The sequence below is a fragment of the Desmodus rotundus genome, chromosome 3 (genome assembly GCF_022682495.2).
Source record: "Desmodus rotundus isolate HL8 chromosome 3, HLdesRot8A.1, whole genome shotgun sequence".
Classification (NCBI taxonomy): domain Eukaryota; kingdom Metazoa; phylum Chordata; class Mammalia; order Chiroptera; family Phyllostomidae; genus Desmodus; species Desmodus rotundus.
In genome coordinates this window covers 162,789,720-162,802,166 of record NC_071389.1, presented here as the reverse complement: position 1 = coordinate 162,802,166, position 12,447 = coordinate 162,789,720, and the positions used below count along the sequence as shown (strand labels likewise).

At 36.7% G+C, this 12,447-nt stretch overlaps 1 protein-coding gene across 1 annotated transcript in view; it reads right to left on the bottom strand.

The window, feature by feature from the left end:
- Positions 1-12,447, bottom strand: part of SYT10 (synaptotagmin 10) — a 50,234-nt gene that overhangs the window by 26,919 nt on the left and 10,868 nt on the right. The window contains exons 2-3 of the mRNA XM_024575809.2: positions 10,960-11,317; positions 23-590 (exon numbers count right to left, since the gene is read on the bottom strand). Of these exons, the coding sequence (XP_024431577.1) occupies positions 23-590; positions 10,960-11,317 (926 nt within the window). The remainder of the gene's footprint in view (positions 1-22; positions 591-10,959; positions 11,318-12,447) is intronic.

The window sequence follows — 12,447 nt, the reverse complement described above, 5'->3', positions numbered from 1 at the left end:
CATTGGTGTAACTATTACTTACTGTGGTAGCACAATGAATGTCTTTCCACACCGTGGCTTCCCTGGAGAGATCAGAGACATCGAACAAATTCTCAAGAATCACTTCTCCAATCATGTCATGCCTAGAAAACCTGTCAAAGTCATATACACTGAAATGTAGTTTTCGGTTGCTTAGTTGATCATATGCTACAGGAAATTGAAACGTTTCATCAAACACAGGATTCAAAGTCTTTCTGTGTACGCGGGTCTGAAATTTCTTTTTCCTATCTGGAAGAAGATACATCTTCACGTAAGGGTCAGAGGTTCCTGTGAAGTCTTTAGCAGGGAGATCTAAGGCTTTGACAATTTTAACAACCAGAAGTTCATTTTCATAATCATACTGGAGGGTAAAGTTAAGTTTCCCACAGGTTTTGACATCTTCTTTCCTGTTGCCCTCTGAGTCAACTGATTTTTGTTTGTAGAGCTCTGGTTTGATCCTCCCAATGCTGGTGGTGGTTTCTCCTCTCTGCAAGACGGGTTCTGCGCCCATGCTAAAGTCAACGCTGGAAACCTGCATCTGCCTTGGTAGGTGTCTCCTGAAGGAATTGTGGCTGTGCACACACACATACACACAAAATAATTTAGGCAGACTATTGGAGATGATAGTAAACAGTGGTATATACACTGTCCCCCGCCCCCAGGAAAATGAAAACATGTCGGTAGAAGATCCACACACACACACACACACACACACACACGCACGCACACACTCTTTTGAAAAACCAAAAAGGCAATATTCAAAGAAAAATTCTCCTAAAATTATAGAAACACTTGAAACACACATAAATATTTATGAGCTTTTGAAATTTTGTACTCCCAGTCATAAGCACTAATATAGTCATAAAGAGACACAATTACCAACAAAGTTCAATATTTCACAAAATACTATGAATCATCAATAATCTGGGTATATCTAGAGGTAAGAATTATGTAGATATATCATACAGATGGCTGGTTTCCTTTCATCTGGATCTTTATGTCTCGTGGGTTTCATGTTTTAGTGAGCACAGCATTAAAATAAAAAACAAGTCCACATTTTATTATAGTGTGTTAATTATTTCTAATACTTAAGATATCTAAATGACTATTTACTTTTAAAAAGAATATAGAGTTGTGACAGCCCAAATGATCACATTTTCCTTTTCTCAACATGGAGTGGGTTTCAGAAATTTTAAGGATTAAAAAACTGTAGCCTGAGAATTCGAGGCCAACACAATAAAGCTTTTAAAATTCCAGTGGACTTTCCTACAGTCACTGTTACTATTCATCTAGTCAGCATTTCCAGAACATTAACCATATATCTGTATCTATTATCTATACCTCTCTTCACCTCTCCTCGTAAATGTGACTACACGAAGATCTGCTTCTCTTGTACTTCTTCCATGAGCTATGTCAACGAGCTATGTCAACTATGTATTTTCTCAAAACTTAGTCCCAGGTCTTTTATTCTTTCCTTTACTCATAATGTCCATTAAACTAATCATCAGTTCTTGGACTATAATTGTTATCTTGAATCTGATGGTTCCCCCGGTATACCCCAGATACAAAAATTTCCAGTCCCGTGTCTCTATTATTTCCAAGGGAGACTTCTAAATGGATGTCCTAATTTTGCCCCAGTGTCAAGCAAACTCATTATTTTCTCCCCATTGCTCTCGAAGTAGTCATTTCTTCCACAGTCTCTAACAATAGTGCTAACATTTTTATCAGTCACTCGTGTTAGGACATTGCAGTGTGCTTTGAACCACTTTTCCTTGTCCATGGGATTTACTCAATTTCTAAATCCTGTGGATGTTTCCTTTGAAAGAAGCAGCTTTTTTGGCTAGTTATGATAAACTGAAAGAAAGCAAAGATGTTTAACTTGTATGCTATGAGACATGTACAAAATTCTTATTAATCTACAGTTTTTGTAGTTTTTATTTAAGAAACATGTTTTTTAAAAATCATTTTATTGTTGTTCAATTATAGTTGTCTGCATTTACCAACCCCCCACTGTTTTGAAAATACTAAGTAGTAAAGTGAAATCTGTAATTTATGCTCGATTATACAGTCAAAACTGATTAAGAAGTAATAATAAAAAATTATGTCAATGTGAAGAAACATAATAGGACTACTCCATCTCATAGGCAGGAATTAACTCCTAATCAAAACCATACTAAATTTAAGACCCAATATTTTAGTTTCTGTATCTAAGTAAATATGTATGTCTTTACTTACTTAAAAATTCCTAATTTTTATAGATTGATTTCATAACTTCACACTGACTTATATTTTTCAATATAATGAAATTTTAATCTTCTAGCCTCTCCCCCCAAATCAGTAATTTCTTTCTTATGACTCTGAATATAATTATGCAGCTGGAAAGAGTCCCTTCTAACAGGAATCAGAGTTGTAATGTTTTTATTCTAGTAAGCCAGTGCCCTAATTATAGGGTAAATAGTGCATATTCTAAGTCACAGTTTAGCTAGTCACCTAAGAGAAGCTTTAATTATTACAATGTTAAACAATTGCCATGACAACACAGATCTCTTTCTTCTTTTTCTCTTTTGGAATGGCAGTGATAAGTGACTATTTAGCCTCACCAAATATCCAAGCAATCCATGTACAGGCTGTCTGATTATTTCTGATCTCATTCTTACCCTTCAAACCAGGAAGGCACCACCACCCAAGTACTCTTCCAATTTCCCCACCTTGCCTATAACGTCAGAGAGTAGCTAGCCAGAGTCAATATTGCTTGATGCATGCCTCTCTCTGATCAGCACCTCATCCTTCTAGCTCTGACCTTCTTATACTCCATCTTAGATGACTTTCCCAATTCAACAGAACCTCCAGTCCATAGATTTTATTACCATTTCACAACCACTAATTTCTTAATATATTTTTTCCCTCTTTACCCAATTTCAACCACATGATTAATCATTAGAGCTACTCTTTCGTGTACATCCCCAATTCCCTTGTTGCTCTCTACTTTCTTAGTTCTAGAGCAAAACCACAGCACTGCTTGAATTCAGTTCTTCATCATCGCTACACTTGCATATGTGCAAGTGAGTATGACGGGAGCAAAACGTGAAACAACTCTCACTGCTTCACTTCAAGACCACATTCCTCGTGTAGGCACTAATGCTGCACAGCAATCCATTCTCTCGCTCAAATTTAGATTTGCAAGAGGCCTATTTCACATCTTCTCACCTTTCTTCACACCTTTATCAACTTCCTCATTCCCAGCCTCAATTAATGACCATATTTCCCTTCACTGAGAACACTGAAGCAAGGAGCAGGAACCTTCCATACTCACGATACCTCATCAACCATCCTATCAGAATCTGTACCCATACACTTTGCCTTCTGGTTCATATTAAATTAACTACCCGTGCTCTTATCTAAAGCCAATTCCTCCACTTGTAGTCTAATTCCCATTTTCTCTCATGTAACTTTCAAGAATGCTCCTCTCTGACTCCTGCATTATTAATTCTCGCTCTTTACTGGATCATTACCATCAGTATAACAGCATACTCTTATTTCTCCTGCCTTAAAGGAACCTTCTATTCACCCCACTTTCTCTCTCTGTACTGCACTGCTTTTAAAGAGGAGATAATATTTATCTGTGCCAGGAAACAAACTCTCCACGTCTGAATCTGTTTTGGAAGGTTTTGTTTCTAACCTTGGTTCAAGCAGCCATCCTGCTTCAGAAAGGAAGTCAGTGCACACACCAAATGCACATGTTTCATAAAGGGGGTTATTCAGTCGCTTCAAGCACTGGCACAGCAGGCTTCATGAAGTTTATTTCAAGGAGATAGATCTCAGTTTCTCCCATTGTCCTGGACAAGTACTGCTTCTAAATACCTTAGTTGTCTGTATACCTTTTCAACTCTCCCTTGATGTAACATCTTGCTTTCCATTCCTTACTGTGTCCTGGATGGGATAACTGCAATCCAGTTATTTTTGGTATTTTTTGAGAGAAATTTCAGTTCAATTTTACATACTTTTATATAATTCTTCACTTCTCTTGTAAAAGTATATGTTGATTGTTCTTCCTGACACTGTGTGTGATGATTTTAAGAACTGCTTTTCTAAACAGCCAAAGCTAATTACAAATCTATCAGCACACACGAGTCAGTAATTTTTTTCCATGTGCATTTCCCTGCTTTTGTTCACTGGATATGCCATTAGGTTTCCTAATCAGTTTCAATAGGTACTTAGAATCCTAACAGTGACTAATCTATATAATTCCTCATCCTCAACAAATTATTTTGCCACTTATTATTCACCTCACCTTTACACAACCAATGAATGCCCAGAAAATTGGTCCTCATACTCATGCCTGGGAGTAGACCATCCTTAACCTCTTTCTAATATGAGCACAGTGTATATCAACCTCTGATGCTGCTTTTAAAAAAGCAAAGTGAAGTAGAGAGCTATCCATCAATCACAAGCATTCACTTGATGCTCGTTATGTATCTATGCAGTAATAAAAATTAGGTTGCGCAGCTTTGGTCTCTAAGAATTTAGCATCTAGTTCAACAAACAGCTAGAGCTCAATATTAAGGCAATACACAATAAACCCAAGTCTCTATGGTCAATTAATATTTGACAAAGGGGGCAGCAGCATAAAATGGAGCAAAAATAGCCTCTTCAACAAATGGGTGTTGGGAGAGCTAGACAGCTACATGCAAAAAAATGAAAACCGATCACCAACTTACTCCATACACAAAAATAAATTCAAAGTGGATAAAAGATTTAAATATAAGTCATGACACCATTAAAGTCCTAGAGGAGAACATAGGCAGGAAAATCTCAGATATTCCATGTAGCAATATTTTCACTGATATGTCCCCTACAGCAAGGGACATAAAGAATAAACAAATGGGATCTCATCAAAATAAAAAGCTTCTGCACAGCTACAGAAAACAGCATTAAAATGAAAAGAGAACCAACCATATGGGAAAACATATTTGCCAATGATACTTCAGACAAGGGTTTGATCTCCAAAATATCTAAAGAACTCACACTACTCCACTCTAAGAAGAAAAGCAACTCAATTAAAAAATGGGCAAAGGACTTGAACAGACACTTCTCCAAGAAGGACATACAGAGGGTCCAGAGACATATGAAAAGATGCTCAGTATCACTAGCCATCGGAGAGATGCAAATTAAAACCATAATGAGATACCACCTCACACTGTTGAGAATGGCCATCATAAACAAAGGAACAAACAAGTGTTGGAGAGGTTCTGGAGAAAAGGGAACCCTAGTGCACTGTTGGTGGGATTGCAGACTGGTGCAGCCACTGTGGAAAACACTACAGAATTTCCTCAGAAAACTAAAAATGGAACTGCCTTTTGACCCAGCAATTCCACTGCTAGGATTACATCCTAAGAACCCGCAAACACCAATCCAAAAGAACCCATGCACCCCAATGTTCATAGCAGCACAATTTACAATAGCCAAATGCTGGAAACAACCTAAGTGCCCATAAGCAAATGAGTGGATCAAAAAACTATGGTATATTTACACAATGGAATACTATGCAGCAGAAAGAAAGAAGGAGCTCCTACCTTTGTGACAGCATGGATGGAACTGGAGAGCATTATGCTAAGTGAAATAAGCCAGGCAGTGAGGGACAAATACCATGTGATCTCACCTTTAACAGGAACATAATCAACAAAATGAACAAGCTAGCAAATATAACCTAAGACTCTGAAATTGAGAATAGGCTGAAAGTGACCAGAGGGGAGAGGGGAGGGGATTTTAGGGGAAAAAGGTGAAGGGTTTGCAGGAACAATGATAAAGGACACATGGACAATAATAAGGGGGTGTGGATGGAAACAGGGGAGGGAGGTGGGGAGGGCTGGGTGGTGGGGAAAAAGGCAGAAAAATGTACTTGAACAACAATAAAAAATGTTAAAAAAATAAGACAATACATAATCGCTACATTGTATCTTTGGCTTTAAATAATAAAGGATGATAGCTTATAATGGTCATAAACAGTAGACTCTCAGATGCATTTTCTTTAAAGCTCTTACGGTAAATAAAAAAAGAGGTCATCATTCTAGACCAAGGAATCAGCATGTGCAAAAATTAGAGGTGGAGAGTTGAGGTCTATAGGATGGTGATAGAAAGACCAGGCACTGTTCTCATTGGCAACCATGAAAGATTCATTTGAATGGGGAAGATGAAGTCATAGCATTCATTTGTTGTTTTTTTTTATTCAACAAATACAGGGTGTGGCAAAAGTAGGTTTACAGTTGTGAGTAGGCAAAACAGTTTACTCTTGTATTATTAATTATTGCATTATTTTTCATATGAACAACTGTAAACCTACTTTTGCCACACCTTGTGTACCCTGAGTTGCTATAGTGCTTTCTTTAGGTGTCAAGAGCAATACAGAAATGAATTTGGCAGATTTTCTGCCTAGGAAAGCAGTGTGAAGCTATCTGTGTGGAGGTTTCGGAGCCTCCAAAAATGTTACTATGGTAGCTTGGTATTATCAGGTTGTACCAGTTTGAATGTCAGGCTTTTGAGAAGTTTGGACTACATTTGAAAAGACTGACCTGTCACAGTTGTTTTTGATAAGGGATCTTGGATTCTTTCTTTACAACTTTTCTTAGGTTTCTGTCTTTGTTGTTACTTGCTAATTCCCCATTTTTATTATGCTTTAAATACTGTATTAGTTACAAAATGGATGTCTTCTTCTATAGTCTGTCTTAGGAAATTTTGCCAAATTAATTTTCCCAAAACATACCTCTTTCCTGAAGGCAGTCTTGTGTTGCAAATAGTTTTGACAGAACAGACTTTGAACATCTTGGCTATGATTTCAAGGCCTCCTTATACTTCAGTTCCAGCTGACTTTTCTGTTATTCCTCCACAGAACTCTCTATTCTGATTAAGGAAATTTACCTACTGTTTTCTTAGGGAGATTTCTTCTTCTATGTATTTTCACATAAAATGTTTCTATTTGGGATACACAACCCCTCCCAATTGCCAGCTATGTAAATTCCTAGCTTCCTTTTTCTCTGCTTACTGGCTGGCCCTCCTTTGTGCCTCAGCTGGAAATGATACTCCTATTCTCTGAATTCTGCGTTCTCCACTATACAGTGTGCACTTACCTCCTTATATTGAAATTGGTATAAGTATCTTATCCCTGCATTATGTTGCCAATTTTTTCCCCCAGCTCCCTCGAGTGTACAGAGTGGAAAGAGTGTGAAGAATACACTGACTATTCCCAGGAGTAAATATATATACTGACTAAGCCTATTGGAGGACTGAACAATCAGTCAAGAAGATTCATGTGTGAGATGAAGAAATATACAAATGTCTCCTGGGTCATTTGGTTGCCTGGCAGGCTAATGGGGCCAAATGTCCATTTGAAAAGGGAGATGAGAACTTGAAAAAGGAAGTTTCTAGCAATGTTGTTAACTTCTGAACAGATCAAGGTGTTAAGTATAGAGACAAAACTTGAAAGAGTATTACGTTTGTCATCTATTGCCTGAGGCAAATAAAGAAGAGTTTTAACAGCCAACTGGAACTGGAGTAGTCTCACGGGGTGAGGAAACCAAGCATGGAAGTTAAATTCATTGTGTATGTGTGTGTGGTTTGATCTCACTACATCTCAGTGAAAAGTTAGCATTTGAGCAGAATAATCTGATTTATAAAAATGCATCATTGATCTCTGTGTCTAAGTGGACTGAATAATGAACTCAGTAATTTCCTCTTCCTCTCCATACAAGGTAATTTCTAGAAAGATAAAGTAATTAACATAGATGAGAATTTTTGAGAACTAGACATAATCAAGTTTTCTGTAAGGAATGCATCTGAAGGCCAACCAGATTATAATCATGACTCTAATCATTCATGATAACCACATATCATTTCGTATTTCTGAGTAGAATGAGCAGAATGATACCCCCATTCTCCAACCTGCAAACTACCTGTCCTTAGCACACTTGTAACCACCATTTTTGTGAAAAAACTATATGTGCCTGGCTTTATTGCTTAAAATGTATTTCATAAATCTGGATAAATCTAAATTCTAATGCTTTACCAGCTGCATGACTTTGGGCAAAATTGTAAGTCTCTCTGTGCTTCAGTTAACTCACAAGTAATGGGGATAATTAACACCACTTACTTCATGCACACTGGTGGAGGACTTGCAGGAAGGATGCCTGGCACAGTGACTAAATTTCAAGCAATAAGAAATAACATTATTTCTTTCTTTACCAACCACTCGCATAAACAAGAAAATTCAGGTAGGGGCATGTGAGAGGCAACCACACTCTGATGTTTTTCTCTCTTTCTCTTTCTCCCTTCCCCTCTCTAAAATAAATAAATAAATCTAAAAAAACCCCCAAGAAAATTCAAAGAGGCAGTAGAATGATATCAAAGTTCTAACAAAACTATGAATTTGTATTTTTCACTTTTTCTCTTAGAAAATATGAGATATGTACAATCCAATTGTTATGTTTTTTAAGATTGAGAGAAAAAGTCTTTTTCTGATTTATTCAATTTCACATAATTACTGAGAAATCTAGGGCTTCTCATACAGTAGGGGTCTTCACCCCATTGTATGCTGTTCCAGAAATCAATTCTGTATCTAAGACCAAGTCTTCACACGTGTGTTCTTAGTACATACTCTTTCATTCTCTCCTAATGAGGAATAATCAGGTAAACTGTCTCTTTACATTCAACAGATAATTACTTTAGAAATAGTATTTTGTTTTTCTGCGGTTTCCCAAAAACATCTGGGCAGAGAAAGTCAGGCAATTTTCACAGCTTACCTCAACTTGGCTTCATGAATTGAATCCTTATGTAGAGTGCACTTACCAACTAAAAGAGTTGAATAATTCTGAATGTTAATAAGGTGACATATATTCATAGCTTTCATTAATTTTTTAAAAGTGTTTTATAGTTTAATTGACTGTTTAACCCTGAAATTCCTGAGTGACTTCGTACTTTCTAACATAGGATATTTGGCCACAATGTGCAGCAATGATAGTAGTGCTAATCCAGTGCCAACGTGAGATAATTTTAAAGCAGTCATTCCTGTATATATTAAAGAAGTGTCACACAGGACAATTAATTTACAGTTAAATACCCATAATAAGTGAATTTAATGAACATATATTGGGGTCATATTATGTAAAAATCATAAAAATTTAAAAATATACCTAAGGGCCACTTCTCAGGAAAACTTGTCAAAATAATAACTAAATATTAGGCATACCTTGGTTATAGAATTTAAATAGAAGAGTATAACATGAAAAAGATACCCTTATATAACCTCCTTATCCCAAAGTTTCTTATCCCACAAATAATATTTTTACTTATACTTTTGCAATTATTTTCAGGAAGAAGAGAATTTATAATAGATACAATCTTTTTTAACTTCATGAAAGATATACTGAATACCATATTTTTCCATGTATAATGCTCACTTTTTTGCCCAAATTTTTGAGGGAAAAATAAGGATGCACATTATGCATGGGTAGTACTAATTCCATGTCTATATAAATGTTTTTAATTCTTTTATTTATGCTTATATATTAAAAGTGTACCTCTAGAAAACAATAACGATATCTATGTGTAAAGTAATACCTTGGAATACGATAATCAGTTTTGTTTCTAAATATAAACAAAAAATTGAATTAAAAAATTAAATACTCTGGTTTCTCTCCAGATTGTATAAATCTTTTGTCTTTTAAAAAATTAAAATGAAAGATATTTTTTCCTAAATGTTTGGGCCAAAAACATGGGTGCGTACCATACACGGGAGCACATACTTCATGGCAAAATATGGTATATTCTTTCAATTCTAGTAGCAAACATGACCCATGCCCCATTTTTCAATTTGATAGATTTCTAAATACAAAAAATTATGCCATGTCAGAAAGCCTGGATGCACCTTAGAGAGGCAGGAATGTAAGATCAGGATCAGTAGTTGGCAACTTAACTCCCAATGACATTCGTTACCCTGCTGTAGGTTAAAATTAGTTGCTACTTCTGGAAAATAAAGAAAAACTGCTACTATCATGCTGTTGTTCATTTTAAAGTCTATATTAAGTAGAAAAAAATGACTCCTCACAAGAATCTCTTTTTTCCTTTACACTTAACACAATCTGAAATTCACTAAAGCGAATTATTTTCATTTAAGGAAATTTTTGCTGTTTTGTCTAGGCTGAGTTAAAATGTATCTCCTGCCCTGGCTGGTGTGACTCAGTGGATTGTGTGCCGGCCTCCAAACCAAGGGGTCGCCGATTCGATTCCCAGTCAGGGCACATGCCTGGGTTGCGGGCCAGGTTCCCAGTAGGGGGCATGAGAGGCAACCACATAATGAAGTTTCTCTCCCTCTCTTTCTTCTTCCCTTCCCCTCTCTCTAAAAATAAATTTAAAAATCTTTAAAACAATACAAAAATAATAATATGTATCTCCTTATGGAACTCCCTCTCTTCCTTCCTCTATTGTATATTCCTTGGTACGGTCCTGATATTCGACAACGCTCTTGTGGAACTTGCCATACTCTGCCTAATACATGAGTTTGGTCTGTGTGAGTTCTGAAATTCTCCAGCAGTTCCAGGTTTGTGGTGTCAGTGCTGAACAACTGTAAACGTCAATCTCCGTTACTAGGCTTTGATTGTGAACTTCTAGATGATCCCATGATATGTCTCTTTTCTCGATATTTATTGGTTGAATTAAACTAAATGGAAAGATTGTCAGCAGCAATTATCAACTAATGAAATCTCAAGGGAAAGGGTCAATAATAATAATCTGTCTTACCCATTCCCTCTTTATTCAATTATGTTTCCTATGTATTGCTCGTTTCTTCTGTTTATCGTTACTCCTTTCCCACCACAGTTTTTCTCTCTCATGAAATCACACAGCACACGTGCACAGCACACACACAGTTTCGTACGCTGCGTCTTTCCTTACCGGGAAGAAGATGTAGGCTCAGTCGTTTGTCTTTGCACACGTGCATGTTTAATTAAATGTTCTTTCAGAGCAGTTTGGACTTCTGCTGGGATATCGGGGGACGTGTGACTGATTTTTATTGCAGGCTCAATAGCTTTTAGTGTTGGCTTTCCATTTTCCTGAACCTCCTTTTTCTCTTCAGTCTCAAACACTTCAGTAGGAGCACTGGTGGTGCTCTGGGGAAGGGTCCTGATGCTGGAAGTCACGGGTTTGCTCTTCCAGCAAGGCCAGCACAACTTCCAGAAGACAAAAAGTGAGACAACCAGCAGAGCCAGGCCACAAAAGCTGACAACGACTGCTAACAAGCTGACCGAAATATCTGTAAAATTAAAATGTAAAGCAGTATTAGCTCATTGATATGTACATAAAAGAGCAGAAATGGTGGGGTAATTTTACATTATAATTATTAATAGATTCCTCATTTAGAATTGCAAAAATTTAATAGTTACCTTTGTAGGGAAAAATATCAGTAATTATGTCAGAAAATTCTCCAAGGAGATATTTGAAAAATCTCATCCCAGGAAAAGTTTCCAGCTGTATACCAAAAAAGCATAACATATGCATATCACGCCTATTATTTCCAAGGACACGAGAAGGGGTCCATAAGCTTGCAAAATGAAGGTCGCAACTGGCAAGCTGCCATGAAGTCATGAAGCTTAAGCAACTCAGGAACTGCACATGCAGAAGAGCTTCTGTTTGCCTCATCTTTGAGCTAAAGATGCAGCCTTCTCACGTTCTGAGCAGGGAATGATGTTACTTATTTGTATAAACTACTTTATACAGTGTAAATGAGAATAACATACAACTAAGAGAGAATGTGTACACTATTTGCTGTATTTTCAAACTCCATAGTCTGATAACTTTGCATGCTCTTAATTTGTTTCTTAAGTTCAAAATTAGTTAATGACTTGTTATCTAAGTACCTCTAAAATATTCTCATTTTAAAATAATTACCAAATTAATATACACTTATTATATAAAGAGACCCAAAGGAATATAGCAAAAAGTTAATAAGATTGAGTAAATAAATAAATATGAGAGAAGTGACAAATCTGTTTTGCAGAAGAACTGCAAACAATTTAGGTAGATATTTTGTTGTCAAGGAGGTGGAGCATGTATCCTTACTGTGGTGTGGGCTGCACATAGTAACTTCCTTCCAAAGTATACGGCATGGGACGGGGTAGTCAGGGGGTAACTTTACAGTGGAGAAGCCTTACCCAGGTTTCACGAGTGATGCATCATATTGATAGTATGTACCCTTGATATAATGTGATGGAAATGACACTCTACCTCTCTAGTCTTCTTCCCCTAAACCTATAACCTGAGTCTCGTTGTGAGAAAAATATAAGACAAATTGCAGTAGAAGAGCATTCCACAAAATACCTGACCAGTACCCTTCACAAGTGTCAAGGTCATCAAAAATACAATCAGGTCTGAAAAAACTGTCAC